General features: G+C 37.8%; 1 protein-coding gene across 1 annotated transcript in view; it reads right to left on the bottom strand.

The window, feature by feature from the left end:
- DNAH11 (dynein axonemal heavy chain 11) overlaps window positions 1-23,202 on the bottom strand; it is a gene marked incomplete at its 5' end in the record, with an annotated part of 290,362 nt that overhangs the window by 157,419 nt on the left and 109,741 nt on the right. Inside the window, 8 exons of the mRNA XM_084230443.1 lie at window positions 3,811-3,959; window positions 6,113-6,240; window positions 7,939-8,071; window positions 10,127-10,204; window positions 11,003-11,197; window positions 12,428-12,520; window positions 14,750-14,888; window positions 20,347-20,463. Coding sequence (XP_084086569.1) covers window positions 3,811-3,959; window positions 6,113-6,240; window positions 7,939-8,071; window positions 10,127-10,204; window positions 11,003-11,197; window positions 12,428-12,520; window positions 14,750-14,888; window positions 20,347-20,463 — 1,032 coding nt within the window. The remainder of the gene's footprint in view (window positions 1-3,810; window positions 3,960-6,112; window positions 6,241-7,938; window positions 8,072-10,126; window positions 10,205-11,002; window positions 11,198-12,427; window positions 12,521-14,749; window positions 14,889-20,346; window positions 20,464-23,202) is intronic.

Raw genomic sequence — 23,202 nt, 5'->3', positions numbered from 1 at the left:
GATTCAAATAAGAAACCAGCACTTTGGAACCACTGGTGGGTGATTCTTTGAGACATCTGGCTTTGTTCTCCTCAAAGCTGTAAATGTCATGAAAGAAAAAAAGTGGAGGAATGTTCTAAATCACAGTAGAAAATAGAGAAAAGTACATGCATTGCAAGATCCATTTTGATACTAGATTTTTTAAAAAGCTGCAGAGGAAATTACTGGGGTAACTGAAAATATTGAAAATATAATTAGGTAATTTTGTGTCAGGATAAGCTAACGTGTGTTTGTTGTATTGTGTTCATGCAGAAGATCCTAGCTCTTAGGGGATAAATGCTGAAATACACAGGGATGAAGTGTCATAATGTCTCCAACATATTTTTTATTATCCAGCAAAAACCAAAAAAAGGACAAAACATTTCCATGCTTGAGAAATAAAAGTGTATTACAGCCAGAGTGAAAACTAACTGAGTAAAATGGTCACAAACAGTGAGTGTAGGAAAAGAGTATCTGGTAGGATAGTGTCTCCAGCTCTTCTATAATTTTGAATACTTTGAAATTTAAAAGTTGGAGAAATTTGAAATACCAAGATACTGATTTGAAAAATTGAGTTAATCGCTATATCAAGTTTAGAAAGTAATTAAGAATTAAACGCGTCACTGAATGTAAAAATTTCACATTATTATCAGTATGACATTCAAGTAAAAAAGCACCCAATAAATATGAAATGAAAAAATTAATCCTCAACCTGAAATAGGTTTCAGCTACATGCTTGTAGCTTATAACAAGTTCCTAGCAGGAGATGAAATCATTAAAATATTTTTTAGAAAAGATTCCTATTATTTTGAAACATGACCTGGAGGGACTCTGGTCACATACATGAAAATTAGAAACTGTGCATCAGTCGTGGACATAACACAGACCATTATAAAAACAAAACTGAATAGCAAACATAGAGTTGTTTACCTTTCTTATGGATACAAACTGGGTGTGTCTCTAGTCAACCTGCACCCTTGACTTATGGGACAAAAGTCCTTCTTTAAATAGTAAAAATGCTAAAAATAGCTCTAGACAGCTTTTGTTCACACAAATCTCTACACCAAGTTACTGAGGTTGAATCACGTAGGCCTTGGGAACTATGAGGTTTATTATTTAAACAGACCACACCCAGTAGTGAGGGTGAGTAAGTGGTTCCGTGAAGGAAGTGGGCTTGGTGACGCCTCTGCTCTCTGTACAGAAGTGTATAGGAGTGATGAGCCCAAGAAGAACGCTCCATTTTAGACTTTAAAATCACTTTTACACTCAGCAAAATTCAATAAAGATTTGTTATGCATGAAAGCCTGTGCATGGCTCTCTTCTGCTGCAGCTAAGGGTTGAGACCTTTAGTGAGCAAATAGGACACAATAAAAAGCAGCCTGGAGAAGCAAATTAGTCAGGCTGTCTAGCAGGGAACAGATGTCATCCTGGAATTAGGATAATAAGAAAGGGTCAATAAAAGGCTATTGGGAGCAGGGAAACTGCAAAGGAGAGCTCAGTGCCAAGGGGCCAGAACGAAGACATGGTTATTGTACCTATTCCTGCCGGGACAAGAGAACCAAGACTACAGAAAAGGGAAGGAAACAATCTTGCAGAGAGATTTAAGAGGAGCTTTGACCTGTAGCTGAGGGACAGAGCCATCCTGATGTGACCCTGCAGGGAGACAGCCAGGAAAATAAATAGCCCGACCTCACTCTCTGCCCTCCCTCTCATTTCCTGCCAGGGCTCCTCATTGGCCAAATCACCCAGAAGCCAGAGGACAAGGAGCCCACTGCTGTTGTGCATACAGGACAGCCACCACGGGCACAGCAGGGTGGAGGGGGAACTTGCAGGTATCTGACAGACGCAGCACACTGGACACAAACACATGTTCACTGCAGTGCTGAGACATTCCTGCAGCTCACAGTGGGAATGCAGGAGAAGGTAAAAAGTGACTGCCAGGACGAATGGTTGCAAGTGTAAGCATCGAAGTGGGTACAATAAACTGCCCTAAATCAAAGCATTACCGCTGTCATGTGTGCCTCTTTTATGTGTGTGTAGGTATGTTTGTATGTATGTGTGTGTGTATATATATAAAATGTTTATATATTATATATAAATATATATGTACATACATACATAAAAACTCACTAAAGCATATACATATATCCACATGCAATTATTTCTCACTTATTCAAAAAAATGCTAAACTTATACAAAGTATGAATAGGGGAGTGTCTAAATAAAAATGACAAGACTCGGTGGCATACCTTTGCAATAGATGTAATTTTATCCTACAAAATAGTTGTATAAAGTGAGAATAATAAGATAGACCATCAAAATAGAAAAAAATGACAAACCCATACAGGTGCTAACTATAAATTAGTCTAGTTAGTTTAAATTATCAATACTTTCTTCTAATAATCATATATTAATATTTTTAAAACCTAAAATTTAAAAAGGGAATATTCACAACCAAAAAGCCCAAACAACTTGAGTTAAAAATATGAAAAAAACTGAAACAGACATTTCCACAAAAAAGACAATAAATGAGATTTATGCACATCTATGTTCAGAGCAGCCTTTTCCATAATTGCCAAGTAATAGAACTAACATTAAGTGCCCATCAACGGACACCTGGAAAAAGAAATTGTGGAATATATACTCAATGGAATACTACTCAGCGATTTCAAAAGAAGAAAGAGCATCTTTGGAACAAAATTGCCTTGAAGTGATTATGGTAAGTGAAATAAGTCAGAAAGTGAAAGACAGATGTTGGATGCTTTCACTTATCTGTGGAACATAAAAATAACAAAAAATGTATATATACTGGCAAAGCACAGCAAAAACAATTCACACATTTTGTGAAAACTATACTGGTTACCAGAGGGGAGGGGAGGAGCCAGGAGGAGCTAGGGGTGGGAGGTATTGGCATGAGAAGTTTGGTGTAGGGTGAGTGAAGCATGTGTACATATGGTGAAATAAAAATGTCACCCCAAAGTTATACAGAATTGTAAACAACTGACAAATTAATAAAGATTCTCACCCACCATGATTAATCATTAGGGAAGTACAAATCAAAACCACACTGAGATGCATTTCACACCAATTAGGATGGTTATTCTAAAAAACATGGAGAAAAACAAATGTTGGCGAGGATATGGAGAAACTGGACGCCTGTGTACTGTTGGTGGGAACATAAAATAGTGCAGTAAAAACAGCACAGCACTTTTTTAAAATATTAAAAATAGAATTACCATAGGATCCAGAAATTCCATTTTCAGGAATATATCTGAAAGGGTTCAAAGTTGGGGCTCCAAAAAATATTTACATGTTCATGTTCACAGAAGCATTATTTAAACAGCTCCATTAAAAGATGGAAGCAGACAAAGTCTACATCAACAATGAACAGAAATGCAAAATGTGGTATGTGTCTATGATGGAATATAACTGAGTCTTAAAAAAGAAAATTCTGGCACATGCTACAACACTGAAACTTGAAGACATTGTTCCATGTGAAGTAAGCTCTGTATGATCACTGTATGATCCCAATTCTGAGGTACCAAAAGAATTCCGATTCCACTGAGGTGGAAAGAAGACAGGTGGTTGTGAGGGACTATGGGCAGGGAAGATTGGGAGTTACTGTTTAATGGGTATGAGGTTTGAGAAGATGATAAAAGTTTTGGATGTGATGATCATAACAGCTGCACAATATGAATGTTCTAATGCCACTGAACTGTACAACAGAAAGAGCAAAAATGGTAAATTTTATATTGTGTCTATTTTACTACAATAAATAAAAGAAAGACTCACGGATTCCAGCCCAGGTCTTGTGGGTTCACATACAGAATACCAGCTCTGGAAACAGTAGCTGGGGTCGCTGTACTTAAGTGATGAATCTCAAAGAGCAGTCTCATGGAGGGAGTGAGGGCTACACGCTCATTGCTGGCCAAGGTCAGCACCTGGATGGAGCAGCACAGCATAAACGGAGGCCTGGTCATTCAGAAGCAAAGGTGTGCTGCTAACTCACCATACGCCACAAAGTATTTTCCCCAGAAGTGCCCTGGGCTCTGCGCTCAATGTCCAGGCTGAAGGTGCATATGAAATAAAGCCCTCAATTCAGCCATGAGGGGAGTTCATGAACCCCTGAAGAACAAACTGGCCAACAGGAATTTCTCTGTGGCAACCTTTAAATAACTGTGGGAATTATTACTAAGCCAGAAATAAGATATTTGTTCTGAGAGTTGATTACATGCAAAGGTCTGCATACCACACACAAAAAAACTTTCTTTAGACTCTGAAACACCACAAGTATCAACTGGCTTATAGAAACTCATGCAAGTATAAAGATTTCAGACCTATATTTTATGATAAATGTTTTGGTTCAAAAAGTAGTAATGGGGTCTCTCTGGTGGTGCAGGGGTTAAAATATCAGCACTATCAAGCTATTGCCAGCTATTGTAGCCTCCTGAGTTCAATCCCTCCCCCAGGGAGATGACCTGCATGACTCAGCAGACCTCTCCTGTCTCGCCCCCTGCTCTCCTGAGCAGCATATTTCAGTCAATCTGCCTGTTCTGTTCCCCACTCTCCCTGGTGAATCCTCTCAACCCCCTGCACCTTTGGCCTACACCCCAGTTCTTGTATGCATAAATAAAAATCTTTTTTTTTTAAAAAAAGCAGTAATTACTGTTAATTTAAGGTGGTTACTAATGCTACTGTGTAGCAACGATGATTACTGATTTCTTTCTCCAGACCCTAACAACAGAGCTTATGTTCCTTGAGTGGTAGGTATCTCACTGACTCGTACCATCGCCTTTTGTTTTTGCTGGAAATGCTGCATTAACTACAATAAAATGCTTGGCAATGCCACAGGAACTGCTTAATTTTAATAGCTAAATTTTATCAGTTAACACAGGACACAAACTTCTTTTATTGTTCTTATTTTTTTTTTTAAAGATTTTATTTATTTATGCATACAAGAGCTGGGGTATAGGCCAGAGGTGTGGGGGCAGGGGGGGGCTGGGGTGAGAGGATTCATTAGAGACAGAGTGGGGAGCAGAACAGGTGGATTGACAGAAATACACTGCTGAGGGGAGCAGCAGGCAAGACAGGAGAGGTCTGCTGTGCCATGTTGGGTTAGCTCCCAGGCTGCGGATCAAACTTGTGCTACAGTGACTGATAGCATCATAGTGCTAAGACTTAAACCCTTATACCACCGGGGAGGTCCTATTGCTCTTATTCTTAGTGAAAGATAAAATGTAATAGTTTATACATAGCTTTTAGAAAATGGTAAAGCATTTATGAACTAAATTCTTGGATATTTTCACTCTTTAAAGTTGGTCAAATGTATACAGATTAAAGTGTATCTCTTAAATTTTTTTTTAAAGATTTATTTATTTATTTATACAAGCACTGGGTACAGTCAGAAGAGCGGGATGGTGAGAGAATTCACCAGAGCCAGAGCAGGGAGCAGAACAGGCAGAAGGACTGAAGTACACTGCTGAGGGGAGCAGCGGGCAGCAGGAGAGGTCTGCGTGCCATGAGGGACCCTCTCCCGGCAGCCAGGGATCAAACCAGCACTGCAGAGGCTGCGGGCAGCTTCGCAACCCAGCACTCAACCGCTGCACCACCGGGGAGGCCCTGTATCTTTTAAATTTTTTTAATAGGTGGGCCTCCCCGGTGGCGCAGCAGGTTGAGCGCAGCACTGTGAAGCTGTCCACAGCCTCTGCAGCACGGGTTCGATTCCCGGCAGGCCAGGGAGATTCCCACATGGCGCAGCAGACCTCTCCTGTAGAGTCCACTGCTCCCCTCAGCAGTGTATTTCGGTCGTCTGTCTGTTCTGCTCCCCGCTCTGTCTCTGGTGAATCCTCTCACCCTCCCATGCCTCTGGTCTGTATCCCAGATCTTGCATAAAAATAAATAAATCTTTAAAACAAATAATTTTTTTTTAACAAGAAAGGTAAGGAGAATTATTAGGGAAGTGTCACTTTTCAAAACAGCAATTAAGTGAAGATCTGGTTAAAGATTACATACTAGTATTAACATAAACAAGTGAATGTAACTCTTAATACACTCTCCAGTTGTGCTCAAGACTTAGCCCTCAGGTGTTACTCACCTTGTTATCATCCATGACAGTATTTAGTGATTCAATCCACATGGGATCAATGTCTCCATCCAGGACTATCCACTTGGGTCCACCATGCATAAGACTTGCTTGTTCTCGAAGAATGGATGAGAAGAGACCTACAAGTTGAATAAACAATCCTAATATATAATGGAGTTGTGCTATTGATAAATTTGCTGTCTCTCTCTGGTGGCAACATGTAGTAACTGTGAGAAGTCTCCTTAACGTTTATGTCTAAGCTTCCCCATGAATAACAGCTACGGGATTTCTAAAAAGTAATTTACATAAAACTCAAAACTTACACCAAATGGAAACATTATCCTTTTCCATGCACACACATTCAGTATCTATTTATTTCACTTATTCCCTTTTTTATATAATAATAGTCAAGGACCATAAGTTAAAGTATTCTAAGTGCTATCCATTTCTTTGAGAAACAGTCATTGGCATTATATTAACAGGATGTATAGGTAAAAACATTTTAAATCCATAGTCCATTTTGCTATTACTCTATGTCTAAGCATTGTGTGTGTTACAGGGACTATTTATAATGGCTGGTTTTTCAAATTCAAGTATATGTTGAGAAAAACTGTTTGATACATATATGTGGAAGTTTTAATTCCTCTGTGAAGTACCTCATGCAAAAATAAGTGACTGTAATAGAACCTGCTACCATGATTCATAAAAAAGCTAGTGTCTTTTCTAATGGTCACTGATCTGAACAATTTCCACAGATTTTCAGCATTAACTAATATTTAAGGACTGCCAGAGTCCTTAAAAAAAAGTTAGGCTAAGCAAATTCAATGAATAATGTAAGAAATAGCAATGAAATAATGTAAGAAATAGCATATTCATCATAAGAGGATGAAGAATGATGAGGCACACCTGTACAGACAGGAACAGTCTCTGATGTGAGATTTAACCAGATACCTTATTAAGATAATGGAGCAAACCACATGGCTATCTGTAGTGCAAGGGTCCTGGCTCAGAAAATGCTTGGCGTGTTTCAGGAACAGTGTGAATGGATTTTGTAAGCCAAGGGTAGAGCACCAGAAATAAGGTCAGAGATGGGGAAGGGGAACCTCATTTCAAAGGAGCCTTCTAGACCTTGGGAGAAGGTTAGATTCTAAGGGTAGAAAACTTAAGCAGGGAAATAACATCTTGAAAACAGCCATAAAAAATAAACTGTAGAGCATCCAAAAGATGATAGTGGCCTGAGCTAATGAGGCAACTGTGAGAAGTGAGAAGTTCTGGAATACTACAAGTATTTTGAAGAGAAAGGCTAGAGCATTTGCTGTGAGGTCCCAGTAGGAAGTGACAGTGAGTGAGGACTCAAGGATGACACCAAGGTTAGGGAATTTTCTGAAATGGAAATAAGAGGTTTTAACCAAGATATATATTTGTCAGGGAATATACGCAGGGCAAGAGACATCTCCCACTAACTTTTGTCCCTGTCACCTAGAACAGTGTGTGCCTAAAACTCAATTAGTGTCTTATATCAGATCCTTTATAAATGTTTCCTGAGGCATTTATGGGTTGACTTCTCTTCCGATTTACAGGAAGCCCTGACATAATGGATGTGGGATAAAATACACAGCTCTGAGCATGAATTTGCTGAATGCAAATTGACAACTTATTTCAAATTGAGTTTTAATTTATAGGTTATAAATGCCGTTGTGATCTGTTATAGTTCCAATAACACCAACACATAAACAGTAAATCTACAACTATGACTGAAATTGACTTGAGCTGAGAAAGGGCTTTCTGGATAGAAAAAAAGATACTTTTAGCACCGCAAAAGGGAGACTACTACTTGCCATCTTTCCATTCTCGGGTAGCATGATGTATGAAACCAAAGAGTTCATCTGTTGTCACAGCTTTAGGGTTTAAGTCATTCCAAATGGGTTTCTGTTTCATGTTAACATATGTTTGGTTCAGTGTTCTCAAAATCTGAAGAGAGAAAGGAAAAGAACTGAGAAAATTAGTACTAATGTAAGCTAAGTAGAATGCAAAAATTTCCAAAGGGTTTTCCTTATTACATATTCCTAGACATTCTGTGTATATTAAAATTGGGAATGGGAAAAAAATTTGTGTACATCTTGAAAATCCTAACACAATCCCTTAGGATCAGTTCAGCTTATTCTTTGAACAAGACTAGACAAAGTCACTTTATCATTTGAGATTTGTAATCACATGCACAAAGTGAAGTACTATCTATAAGTGCTGTTCGTGTTATTATTGTCCACTCTTCCTGTATTATATAAATTGTTCCCAAGATTTAGGCTGCACCAGAATCACTTAGAAGGTATTAATATTCAGATTTCTGGCCCAGTCCTGGAATTCTGAATTCAGTAAATCCGGTGGGACTGATAATCTGCATTTCTAATAAGGTCCCACGTGGTGCCTACAATGTTGATCTGGATGTGCTTTGAGACCTAGTCATTAGAGTAATGGTTCTCAGCAGGAGACTGTGTCTACTTGGGGGAAGAGGGTGTGCTACTACTGGGTTTCTAGGAGCAGAGTCCAAAATGCTGCTAAATACCTGCAAAGCACAGAACATGTCCTACACCAAATAGAACAATGGGTACAGAATGTCAAAATGTTAATGCTGAGAAAACCTGATTCAAATAATTGAGGAAAAGAGGCCTTGAGCATAGGAATTCCCAGGATTGATACTCCATGCCTGTTTAATTGATACCCTCACCCTAATATCTGCTCAACTATCCTGTCTGCATGCCTCCAAAAGCCATGGCTTCAATAAATTTATCATACTGACCTACTCACAGTGCTTGAAAGACTGATAAACAATTGCCAAATAATTTGAAATAATATTTTTTTAAAAAACATGACCCTATGCTTTGGTGCTCTGAGATCAGTTTGAGTAAATGTTGACTAGAACAAAATCAGTCAAGACTAGATGAAGGAAATTGAATGCCTTAGGAATATTAAACTGTATTTTTAGAACCATTAATCTACTGGAAATTATAGAATTTAATTTTATCCTTCCTTGAACCATGGCCTATATCTGAAACTTACTCTAACAAAATAATTACAGTTCTATCAGTTATCTACTTTATTATTTCAATTATTACAATTTTTATTAGAAAAATCCCTATAAAGGACCTCCCTTTATAATTGTTCTACTCTGGATTCTGCTCTAAATGCCCCAAGTTCCATATACACCCCTGGTCTAAAGTCTCCTATGCCCACTCTGATTATTTTTAGCTATTGGCTACTAAATATGTTTGTACTCAAGCAGCCTGAATTAAAATGCAAGCAGCTCTGCATATACTGTGTGCCAACCAAGAAAATAAGTATGCTGCCAGGGCTGTCAGTAAGACCAACCAAAGTCAAGCAGAGAACTAAAAATGGGGATAATAATACCCACAAACATATCATCATAGTGTAGAGTATATCAAACTTAAAGTACCTAGCACAACACGTGATAGGTACTTCAAAAGAGTGATTTTTGCTGACTCCTTTTCAAGTTTTGTTTTGGCCCTATAGAGGGTTATATATCACAAGTATTGAAGGAAAATATCTGTGTTTTTCTTAAAGATAGGGAAAAGAATGTAGAATGTTTTGGAAAAAAGAATCATTTTGATAAATGTGGATCGGGCCAATCCAATTCTACACGCCAGACATCTATTCCAGAGTCTTTCAATATATTCACTTTGAATAATTCAGGTATAAGATGCATGAAATAGAATGATATAATTCTAAATGCATGACTAAGATGCTAATAATTTCATATGAAAGTCCAATCTCCATCACAGTTTCACATTTCCCCTTTGAACGCAATGTTCTATTTGTTACCATCATTACTATTGGCCCCAATATAAAGGAAAATAGAGTGAATTGATCAAAGAGCATTATTAGAGTCTCAGATTCTAACCCCTACTTATGGTGGACCTCACTGAAGGGAACTCTTTTAAGTAGTATTGAAAATAGGCCAAAAAAGTTTTGTTCCTTCCATGGTTGAGGCTAACAGGTGATTTTCCATACCTTACTCTTTCCGGTGCCTGCATTTCCAACCACAAAGACAGAGTGCCGCACAGCCAACAGCTCCTCAAGCTGGACTACCTGCACACCAAAAAGTCAGTCACTGATTCCCTTTAATGAGTTGGTGAGAAACAAAAGCACTCATTTTTGCCCAATTCTTTCTTTACAACTCAAGCCAGCGCCCCACTGACAACACTGTGTTCTGAGAAAGTCAAAAAGAGGTGACAAATGCAAAATATAGTTTCTCCTGCATCTCCCAGTATAGAACATGGTGTGAGAATGAAGAAAAACCATTACACAGTGAATCAATGACACAGGCAGAACTGAAGAATGGTGGTGCTGGGCACGTGACAGGAGTTACTTAGAAAATCAATGACACTGCAGCAAGTGTTGAACAAAAACAAAGTACTGCCAGTCACCATCTATAACTGAATAATGACATATCGTCTAGAATAACTGAAATTGATACTCCATATGTATTTTAATGTCATGTATTCACTCTACCCATATAGAGCATGATAGGCACAACCTCTAATAAGTCAGATGATATCAAACATTTCTTCCCCATTTAAAGCATTGCTAATGATTTTACTTCCAATTTTTCTAAAATGGAGAGAGAGGGAGCAAAATTATCCTTGAGTGCATGTCTCCAAAAAGAACTAAGAATATTTATAACTAATGTATGCTTACATTTAAAAACAAGAGTTGATCATATCTGTGTTGCCACCTTCACAGAGATTGAGCGTACTAAATATTTATATTTGCTTTAGAATACTTTAAAGTATGTATTATGATAGTAGTAAAGTCAGTATCCCTGAACTATAGTTACTGGTACTACACATCCCAAGGGCTGCCATGACTAGTAAAGGTTCATTTTACTTTGAGAATGAAGCTTTCCTCAGGTTGCAGGCGGAGTTCCAGGGTAGACTGCTTGACCATCTGTTCAAAGTGTGGTGCCCTCCTTCGGGGCACATCCAAGGCTGGAAACAGGTCACTGACCAGGCCCAAAAACACGGGGATGTCATCTGTTACTATTTTAGGCATATTGAAGTCCCTTAAAGCTCTCATGAGCACCTAGAAAGGAGAAAACACCATTAAAAGGCCAGTACGAGGTCTACTAAATATCTAAACAGCTAAAGATGTGATTTTTAATCCTGTATCTAAAGCATGAGCTATCAATACTGTTCTCTACTAGGAGGGTGCTCTATCTACTGGGGGAGGTTAAATGTTTGCAGGTTCCCATACGAGCACATGAGAAGGCTGTGTTGATACCATGGACAACCTCAGACTACAGTGTGAAATTCCTTCTCAGCCAACAATGGTTGATTTTGAGAAGGGGGTCTGAGATGCTTCTCTCCTTAATCTTCAAACTCCAGGGCGTAAATTAAACGGGCCCATAAGATAATTTTGTGCAAAGTACTCTGAGAATCTCAGAATGATAAACTTGACTGTTTTTTGTTTGGGTTTTTGTTCTGTTTTGGCTACAAACCAAAGAGGGTTTTATATTTGAAAAGCAGTAATTTGAACAACAGGATGACTTTTACAGAAAAAATCAAGTGTTCCAACAACAGCAGTTATATAACCAGAGAAAAATAAAGGCAAGAAAATCTGTAGCCAATCATGAATTGTGACAGAGATAGGGAGAGAAATATTGGAAAAGTAGGAACTCACATAAAATATCCTTAAACATGCACAAAGACTCACAAGTATACATCTTTACTAAAAATACTTCTCCAAGTCATACCGCATGCACTGACAGGTCGGTGGATCTTACCACTGTTCTCACCAGAAAAAAGTGCACAACGTGGCTGTTACCATTTTTCCCAGAAGGGATAGCAGCACTTTTCCTACCAGAGCTGAATAACCAATGAAGCATTTTATTAGGTGTTAGGTGATCGCCCTTCCTGCTCCATTCTTCATGCACATCTTAAATCCCATGAAATGGACATATTTTGTTCCATTATATTATGTCTTCACTGACATTTTCAGGATTAATATCTCAACTCAGTCAGATTTTCTAAATGTCCCTCAAAGGACATCAAGCAGTAATTATTGAATTATTTTATTATGACTGCCAAAATACTTTCTATGGCTGATATTTCAAAAGCACTTATAAAATCACCTTGTATTTAAGAACACTCCTGATCTTTGGCAACATAAGAAATGTCAGTCTTTTGAAATATACCATTGAAAGTAGATGTTACATTTTTCGAAAGTCATGGAATGCATGTTCCACCACCCAGGTATACCATTTATAAAGATGTTAGCTACTCATTCAACAAAATCCTATTAACATTGCAGTACCTGATCTTCAGGTCTATTTTTATCTCCTCGTTTCAGGGAGCCAGCCACAACCAAGACAGACTTAATAGCACGTAGTCCCCAATCATAATGATCCTAAAATCAAAATATAGGTAAGTTTTCTTAAAATTTTTATGAGGGATTAAGATTGCCATTCCAGAAGAAAAAGTTTAAAGCTCAAAGTTCATATAAATGCATGCTTTAATAATGTACAGTGAGATTTCCTTCTCCTCACAGAAACTATAAAAATCAGATCCTTTCAGCATCCTGCTGATCCCTTCACCAGGTTCTCTGATCCTGTCAGCAAATCTCTTCTTTCCATAACATTTAGCTGCAGTATTTGTGCAGGGCTCCCTCTGCCTTCCTCGCTCTTCTCTCAGGAAACGTGCTAATTTAGGAGCTCAGGCGCTTCCATGCTTTCACCTCCAACCACAAGCACATTTCTCCAGCTGGATACAGAGAGCCCTGACACTCCACCCTGGCCCAGCTCGTATCTCTAATTCACCTAATGACTCTTAATCACTTGGATGATCCAGACCTAATACTGGCTCTTAATATTCAAAACCGTATTATTAAAATTCAGTGATAAACTAGTACCTGTTTGGAACTTGTACGTTATCCCTACTAGATAGTCCTCTCACAGGCTCTGAGTTCTTTGATGTCAGAAAACTGAATGTTTCTTTCATTTGTTCTGTGTCTTACTCTCCCCTCCCCCTTTATCAACAGCATCAATAAATATACTACTTGGATAACAATAAATATACTACTTGGATAACTGTTTATGTTCAATAACTGTTTAAATATTATTAGTGGGAATGGATATATGGTTGCAACTCCATGTTTCCTGGGTTCAATGACATTTTTTCCTATGACCATTTCCCCATTAAAAATTGAAATGGGTTCACTGGGGAAAAAAAAAGTGATATTACAAACTAGAGAAAACTTAAATGCATGTAACTTAATGCCCAAAGACAAATGTCAAAAATCACACTGTATTTTAAAGTCACTTTATATATACGATGTATATAAAACACACAGTATAAGACATGAAACACTTGCAAATTATAGATCACATCTATAGTGTGGCATGCTGAGGTTTTTTTGGCATATAACATTGTCATAATTTTTTTCATGTTACTAAATATTACATGGTTTCCCCCAGAATGTAAGTCCATAGTAATCAAAATGACATCATGACCTTGTCTCTGAGGTTCCAAATTTCACCCAATGGTGGTAAGTTAAATGTGTATATCAGTATAGTACAAATAACTGTGCTGTTGTAAGTGAGGTATTTAAATGTTTCCATCCTGAAATAGCTGCAAAATAATGTCACCAGGAATTAATAAAAGGTCATCAAAAGACCAAAGTCAAAGGTAACCACAAAGCTGAATTTAAAAAGTGATGCTAATACACATGCAATTTTTTTGATACATCAGCAACTTCAATGTAAGTGCAAGGAGTTAATGAGTGGAGAGTAAAGAATATGTAATTTTGATCCCTTTCAGAGGTTAGGGGGTAGCACAGCAAGTTTTTTTTTTTTAATTTATTTTTTTAAGATTTATTTTCATTCATTCATTCATTTATTTATTTTTAAAAGATATTTATTTGTTTGTTTATTTATTTATTTATTTGTTTGTTTGTTTATTTATTTATACAAACGAACACTGGGTACAGTCAGAAGCATGGGAGGGTGAGAGAATTCACCAGAGCCAGAGCGGGGAGCAGAGCAGGCAGAAGGACCGAAGTACACTGCTGAGGGGAGCAGCGGGCGGCAGGAGAGGTCTGCGTGCCATGCGGGACCCTCTTTCACTGGCCGGGGAGCAGCCGGGGATCGAACTGGCGCTGCAGAGGCTGCGGGCAGCTTCGCAACCCTGTGCTCAAACGCTGCACCACCGGGGAAGCCCAGTTTTGTTTTTTTTTTTAAATAGCGCAAAGCCAGCCTTTTAACATTTCTATAGGTGTTCCTTAGAAAATCAGCTTTACTTAATTCTTATGAACACTCCTACCTTCTCTGATTAGAAAATAATATTCTCACCAAGAAAAGGAGGCAACATAAAATTCCATTTATAATTATAGCGCTGGTAAAATCTAAAGAAAGTCAGAGACATCGATATAAACAGTATTAAGTACAAATTAAACAGGAACCTTAAAATGTCTCCAGTTTCATTTCAGCAAAAAAGAGAAATGTAAAAACAGATTTTCAAAATTTCATGGAAAATAAAAATTACCTCTCTAACTACAATTTGAATGATAATTTGAAGTAATTTCAAAAAACTGTTTTAATGGGATATAAAAATGAAGGAAAAGTAATAAAAGACTCCTCACCTGCTTGGAGAGGAGCTCCCTGCAGAGCGTGTACAATGTAATGAACTTTCGGGCTAGTGAGCGTGCGTCCACAAAACCTTCAGCAACTAACATGATTTCACAGATTAGCTCAATGTCAGGGGCCACCATGGCACAGGGTCTAAAGAGTAGATATGAAATTTAGTTTTAAACTGTGATAAGGTAATAAGTACCAGCTGCTGAAATCAAGTGATTAATTTATATCAACATTCCAACCATTCCCAAGGAGGTCACAATTACTTCTGTCAATCACAGATAACAAGACCCTTCACTTCAACAAAAAAATGTCCAGTAGTTACACAATACATAGAAAAAGATGGAAAGTCTAAAAATGGCAGTAGCACAAGTGTGGGAGTGCAAGAAAAATCTGTGGGTATATCCCGTAAATTTCTCATGTTGGTTGTCACTACAGAAAGATGAGTGATGTTTTATGCTATATACAAACCAGCCTTTACTGTGGCCAGGACTGTCCTGAAAAATACTTAACAACTTGCTCTACAACTGATTTTTCTGACTTCCAGGGAATAATTATTTCATGACATCACTAAGCTTGGAACAGAGAAGAGGTACACAAGTTTATACAATTAACTTTTTATTAGTAGCTGATTAAACAATCATCTCACAAAATTGATGAAAATATAACTACTTCAAACTCCTACAAGGCATCTCTGGCACATCCCTGCCTGAGGCCAGCTTGATTACAATTTAAATGAAAATCTACCAAAACTTAACTTGAAAATACCTGTGTTTTAGAGGGGATCTTCCAAAAAGTTCTCCCTAAGACTATTCCCATGAACAGCAACATTTGAAAAAATTTCACTCAACTGAAGTCAAGGGCAAAGGAGGAGCCAAGGTAAGTAAATACACCTGATATCTTAGATTTATGAGCGCATACACCCTAACATTTACCTTCCTGTTTTTGTGAATATAATTACAATCTACTTCACGTTTCATGATACTTCATAATCTTTCATCCTAAACATTCCTCAGAGTCCCTTTGGAACTATGTGATCCAGTATTTCTATTTAAGCTGGTCCTACATTTCCCATACATTTTTAAAAAAGATTTATTTGTTTGTTTTTTTATAAAGATTTATTTATTTATTTATACAAGCACTGGGTACAGTCAGAAGCGTGGGAGGGTGAGAGAATTCACCAGAGCCAGAACAGGTTGCAGAACAGACAGAAGGACTGAAGTACACTGCTGAGGGGAGCAGCGGGCAGCAGGAGAGGTCTGCATGCCATGTGGGACCCTCGCCTGGTGGCCGGGGATCGAACCAGTGTTGCAGAGGCTGCGGGCAGTTTCACAACCCAGCCCTCAACCACTGCGCCACCGGGGAGACCCATTTCCCATACATTTTTTAATCTCTATCATATGCTAGAAGTAATAGTAATAAGACTAAATAGGAGGAAAAGTGAACAAATTTACTTAATACATAAACATTGACAATTAATAGTTACTGAGCACTTCATGCTGTATAAGGTGCTAAAAATTTTTCATGCACTCAATTCTCACAACTCTATAAGGTGACTCTATCCATATCTTAAAGAGGCCTTATAGACTAAGGTTCTGGGAAGTACAAGCATATGCCAGAGGTCACATGACGTTTAGGCTGGAAACACAATACTCAAGCTAGTGCATATTGCCTCTATTCTTGACTAACTTTACCATCCAAATTTACCTTCAAACTTTGCTGACATAAGGATTAACACCCAAAATAAATGAGGCTGTACTTAAACCAAAGTTAAGAAAGCTTCACAACAAAGTTTAAGACCCAAATGAAAATGCATATGAGATGAATTGGGTTATATTGTAAAAATACTGGCAAGGTAAACAGTATTTATTTAGTTATAACTACAAAGCTATAGTAATCAAAACAGCATGGTCCTGACACAAAAACAGAATAACAGACCAAGCACAGCAGAATTGAGAGCCCAAAAGTAAACCCACACATTTATGGACAGTTAATCTATGCAAAGGAGATAAGAGTATACACTAGAGAAGAGTATTTCAAAAAATGGTGCTTGGAAAACTAGACAGCCAGATGCAAAAATTAACTTAAAATGGATTAAAGATGGGGATATAAGACCTGAAGCCATTAAAATCATTGAAGAAAACACAGGTAAAACACTTCACAATATTGGCTTCAGTGATGTCTGAATGAGACAAGATGAGTAGACTCATCTCCAACAGCAGGAGAAATGAAAATAAATATAAACAAACAGGCTACATCAATCCAAAAAGCTTATGCACAGTGAAAGAAACTATCATTTAAAACAAAACAAAACAAAAAAACCCACCCAGCTGAATGGGAGAAAATAATTGCACATCATGCATCTGACAAAGGGTTGATAGCCACAACCTATAAAGAATTCACACAAGAAAACATTTAACCCTAAAAATGGGCAGAAGAGTTAAACAAGACACTTCTTCAAAGAGTTAAACAGATACTTCTCCAAAGAAGGCACACGGAAGGCCAACTGGCACATGAAAAAGCGCTCATCAAACCACCATGTGATACCACCTCACATCTGTGAAAATGGTCCATGTCAAAAAGACCAGAAACAACCAGTGTTGGTGAGGATGTGGAGGAAAAAGAACCCTCATACACTGTTGACAGGAATGTAGATGTCCAGTCCCTAGGGAAAATAGTATGGAGGTTTCTAAATGCATTAAAAATAGATCTACTAAAGAATCCAGCAATTCCACTCCCAGTTATCTGCCCATATAATGCAAAAACACTAATTTGAAGGGATATATATATATATATACACACACACACACACACACACACACATACATACATACACACACACACACACACACTTCGGTATTCATTGCAGCACTACTTACAATAGTCAAATTATGAAAATAACAGAGGAGTAGATTAAAAAATGTGGTCTATGTATACAGTGGAACGCTGCTCAAGTATAACAAAAAAATGTCTATCTATTGCTATTTGCAACAAGGATGGAACTGGAGGAGAAAATGTTGAACAGAATACATCATAGAGGAAGAAAGACAAATACCAGATGCTTTCATGTATATGTGGAATATTGAGAAACAAAACAAAGGATCAGATAAAACCAAACCAACAGCAAACCCTGGAAAACTGACAATGGACTCAAAACTGCAAAAAGAGGAGGAGGAAACACAGCAGGGAGGGAACCAAAACGGAAGTGGAAGATTATAGGTATCTTGGTGGTGGGTGTGGTGTGAGGACATGCATCTGAGGAGGTGTGATTTTATGCCTCTGAATCATATACACTGTTGTAAGTGATTCAATATTGTGATTTAAAAAACCCAAAATAGGGCCTCCCCTGTGGCACAGCGGTTGAGCGCTGGGTTGCGAGGCTGCCCGCAGCCTCTGCAGTGCCAGTTTGATCCCCGGCCACCAGCGAGGGTCCCATAAAAAAAAAAAAACAAAAAAAAAACCTCAAAATAAAAAAGATATAAAGAAGGTTAATAGCAATAGAAAAAATAATCCAAGAAAAAAAAACTCCTTATCTAGTAAAGAAATTGAATTAATCACTAAAAAGATTTTCACAAAAATGGTGTTCAGATGGTGTCATTGATTAATTCAATCAAATATTTAAGTGGTAAATAATATTAATCCTGACAAACTCTGAAGAAAATACAGAAGGGAATATTTTCTAACTTACTCATGTGGTTAATATAACCTGATTTAAAACCAGACAAAAATAAGAAGAGATATACAGACCAGTATTTCTCATGGCACAGATATTAAATCTGTAACAAAATGTAGCATAATAAGTCCAGAAATACATATATACATACATAGACATTACATATATACATATTTCTCTTGCCTACACAGAATTTAGTCCAGGAATCCAACACTGAAGAACTGTTTAGCATTTGAAAAACCTATCAATATAGTTGAGCACATTAACAAAAGAAAAAGGGGGAAAATCTATATTGAAATCATTATGCAATAAAACTAGCAGAATCTATATAAAACATTTTGTAATCTATACCTAGTCAAGCTTTCTTAATAGGATACAAAATAGGGCCTCCCTGGTGGAACAGGGGTTAAAATGTCAATGCTATCAAGTTATCCCTAGCCACTGTGGCCTGAATTCAATCCCTTGCCAGGGAGCTAACCCATATGGCACAGCAGACCTCTTCTGTCTCACCTGCTGCAACCCTCAGCAGTGTATTTCAGTCAATCTGCCTGTTATTCTCCCCAGTCTGTCTCTGTTGAATCTTCTCACTCCCTGTACCTCTGGCCTATGCATATCCAGTTCTGATATGCATAAATAAATAAAAATAAATTTTTAAAAAACAGGATATAAAACAAACACAACCTCTCCCCACCAAACTGATAAATGATATTTCATCAGATTTAAAACTTCAAACTTTGGGCCTCCCCGGTGGCGCAGCGGTTGAGCCCTGGGTTGCGAAGCTGCCCGCAGCCTCTGCAGCGCCTGTTCAATCCCCGGCTGCACCCCGGCCTCCGGAGGAGGGTCCCACATGGCACGCAGACCTCTCCTGCCGCCCGCTGCTCCCCTCAGCAGTGTACTTCGGTCCTTCTGCCTGCTCTGCTCCCCGCTCTGGCTCTGGTGAATTCTCTCACCCTCCCGCACTTCTGACTATACCTAGTGCTTGTATAAATAAATCTTAAAAAAAAAAAATCATTAAAAAAAATTAAAAAAAATAAATAAAACTTCAAACTTTGATGATTCATTTAAGAAAATGAAAAATAGCAAGCAACTAATTGTAGGAAAGTATTTGCAACATATGAAATTTAATCAGGGAATAGAATGTGGAATGCTGCACTTCACAAATGACAGTCTGGCGATAATCTGTATGGCCCATGAAAAGATGCTCAGTACCTTTAGCTATCATGGAGATGCAAATGAAAGGTCTTTTAATTATTCACTTAACCATTCTATATTGTGGAATCTATTGGAATCTATCTTGTGTATTAATCTGAAAAAAAGTAACACTTCATTTAAGAGATATTTATAGCCTGCTATTTTATGATAAAAATCAAACCGAAAACAAAACCTCACATCAGAAAATAAGGAATGGTTAAGAAAATTATGGATAAGCCATGGAAGAAACTGTTTTGGAACTACATACAATATTTCCCAAAAAATGTCAATACTATGACAAGCAACTTATGTCAAAATATTAAATAATAAAAGTCAATTCTAGCCTAAACTCCATAAAATATGAATTATCAAAGAGACTAAGACAAAATACAATAATTTCTGGGTGGTAATTCTCTATTTTTTTCCTTTATTCTTTTCTGTATTTTGTAAATATTCTATAATTTCTAAAAATCAAGATTATATCATTATTAAAGAGCAAGCATTATGTATTCAAATGTACCATGTAGCTTTTCAGCAATGATTTTATATCCCAATTTCATAATTCAAGAGAGTCAATTTATCATGGTGAAAATTCGCTCTATAAAGGAATTCCAAAGAAATAGTAAGCTTTTTTTTTCTTCTAGGAATTCTAGAGTAAAAACAAATCATTTAACAGTGCAAACCAGCAACGATAGGTGGCATGAGTGTTCCAGATGCTAAGCAGCAAAGTTTAACACTTGCCTGAAAAGAGCTTTGAGATTTTCCGGTAATTCAGTACGACCAGCATATCCTGGGTTCATAGTAATAAATATTCCAACTGATGGCTTCAGTGTGATAGCTTCTCCAAGAAATACAAATCTACCATAAAAAGAACACCGATGAAATTAAATGTGTTCATTGAATATGAATGCACATTGACAAATGCAAACCACTGCAAAATGCAAATTATTATTAGGAAGCTGTTTATTCCATGTAATTTTCTTTAAAATTCATAAGTGCACATACTTTGAATATATGCTTTAAAGCATGTTTATTAAAAATATACTCCCTTCCCCCAAAGGAATTATAAATATGAGAAGTATTTTGTTTATCGTTTAGCATAGCCATAGTTTGCTAAAATAGAAAGATGAGGACTTGACTATTGTAGCAGTTAATAAAGGTGATTTTCTTGCCTACAGCGTGGGCTACAAGTCTGTGACTGTATTTTGCATAGACTAAGAGGAGAAAGGGACTCCTTGTTCCTCTGTACTTTGTCTATTTGCTTGCCATGTACTCCCTCCCCCTCCCTTCCTTCTTCCTTTTTATTCAACAGCTATCAGTTGATTACCACTGAGAGGTAGAACAGCCTGGTGGTTATGACAGTTCCAGAGGCAGACTGGGAGTAGTCCGAGACTAGCTAGTTCACTACAGACACGTTTCAATTCCCTCAACTAATAAAAGGGGGGGGGGTACTAGAATTAACCACCTGATTGCACTGTATGAGGATTAACATTGGATATGAGAATTCATATATAAATTACTAAGAGTTCAATGCCTAGGACATGGTAAATACTCAATAGATGTTACTTATGACTATTGCTATTATATCACTTAAAGGTACTGGAGAAGTAGGAAAGATTTTCAGAAAGAGTTGCAAGAACTAAATTAGGCTACTGATGGCCAAGGAAGTGGATGCCAAAGGGCTACAGAGGGAACCAAGTTGAGGGGAAGGAAAAGGTAACTTTCCAATGGGAGTAAATGAGACAAAATATAAGGCTTTCTCTTGATGGCAATGGGGAGGTCTGAAGTAGGTGATGAGCTGGCCTATACACAGAATAGAGAGGGAAAAGAGGTAGTTACAATTTTAAGACAAAGATTCTTAAATGCTAGAGAATTCAGAGAAGGTAATTTTTATGTATTTAAGTGAGAATGGAGAAGTCTCTGTTCCCAGCATGTTAGGCTAGGGACAGGAGGCTTGGCAGGGCTGCTTGCAAAAAGAGAGGTAGACATTACAGCAGAACAACTGACTGCTCTTCCACTATACACAGTGTAGAGAGATACAGTTCCAATATGGACTTCAAGAGGGTACAGGCAGCAAGATGCTAGAGGAATAGCCCCATCTCTTAAATGCTCAAATGTCTAAAACAATTCATAAAACTCATGAAATCATGAAGGAGCCTACCCATATAGACTAGCATGAGGATGAAGAGGTACAACTCCCAGAATGAAGACAGAGAACACCACCAAGAAGCATGGAGATTTTCAGAAAGCCTTGCATACAGCAGCAGTTCAATAAATCTCCTTAAGAAAGGGTAGCCACAAATAACATCTTGGTTATATCAAATAAGATTTTTTTTAAAAAATTACATAATTTTTCATTTTTGCACAATGTATGCATTTTCATCTTGGTTATAATCCCCATACAATTCCCACCACCCTTGTTTTAATCCTACTCCCTTCTTCACCACCCACCCCCACCCTGCCCGTAGTGTGTCTCTGGTTTATAGTTGCTTATTGATTTTGATTTTTACTTTATTATAATTAGTCTCTTTCCTGGTCCCTTAATTAGGTTTTGACAAAAATCCTTGATTTTGAGACTATGTCTGGTGATCAAAGAGGAAGGAACTAACTTCTCTAACACTAGAATTATGGCAGTGAAGGGCACAGACATCCGGTCACAGGGCTGATATCCAGGTGTCAAGTGGCAGAAGGACAGAGAAGTTTTCTATAAGGTGGAAACATCTACCTACAATATGTACACCTACAATAACTGAAAATTTCTACAATAGGTTCAATCTCAAGGAGCTAATCTTTCCCTGCTTGGAGGGCTGGAAAGTTCTCATGGATAAGACACCTAGTTGAACAGACCCTAATAAATGGGTAGGCCAAATAAAAGACTACAATGTATAAATTATGTTACAAAGAAAACCAAAATTTTGTACTTTATTTCTCACATTAAGCCATCAAACCCCAAGTGTTAGTCACATTTTGTATTTCTGAGAGTGGTGCATGGAGAAGTAGGTAGGTTCTGGGTATATATGGAAGGTTTTCATTCTGAGTAACTGGAAAAATGTGAGAGTATGATCTATTGGGACAGAGAACTAACAAAGCAAGTGTTGGTGGAAAGATCCGGAATTTGACTATGGATATATTAAATATAATAGGCCTCAGAGATATCAAGCGCAATTTTGAGATGTCCCAACAGGCAGTGCCCATGTATTGATAAGTCTAGATATCAGGGGCTAGGAAGTCTGGGCATCAGGTGGCCAGCAGCATACAATGGTATTGAAAGCCATATGACTGGATAAATCACCAAGAAGACAAGACTGAACCCCAAGCTATTGCATAGTAATAGGTCAGGTAATCGTATCAATGAAAATAATATCTAACACTAATATGGTACTTTCTACACGTCAAGCACTAGTACAAGTGCTTTATATTTAATCACCACAGTCATCTATAAGGAGCTTCCGTACTTGCCCCCATTTTATAGATGAGAACAAACCAGCAAAGCAACAGCTGTAAGCCAGGGAGCAAACTAGAAAGGTGTGGTGCCCCTGAACCCACATGGAGACAGTGTGTCACATGGAAAGGAGGGGCCAACCATGACAAATACAA

The sequence above is a fragment of the Talpa europaea genome, assembly GCF_964194135.1.
Source record: "Talpa europaea genome assembly, chromosome: 3".
NCBI lineage: Eukaryota > Metazoa > Chordata > Mammalia > Eulipotyphla > Talpidae > Talpa > Talpa europaea.
The sequence above is the reverse complement of the archived record's forward strand: the minus strand, read 5'-3'. Positions and strand labels throughout refer to the sequence as shown.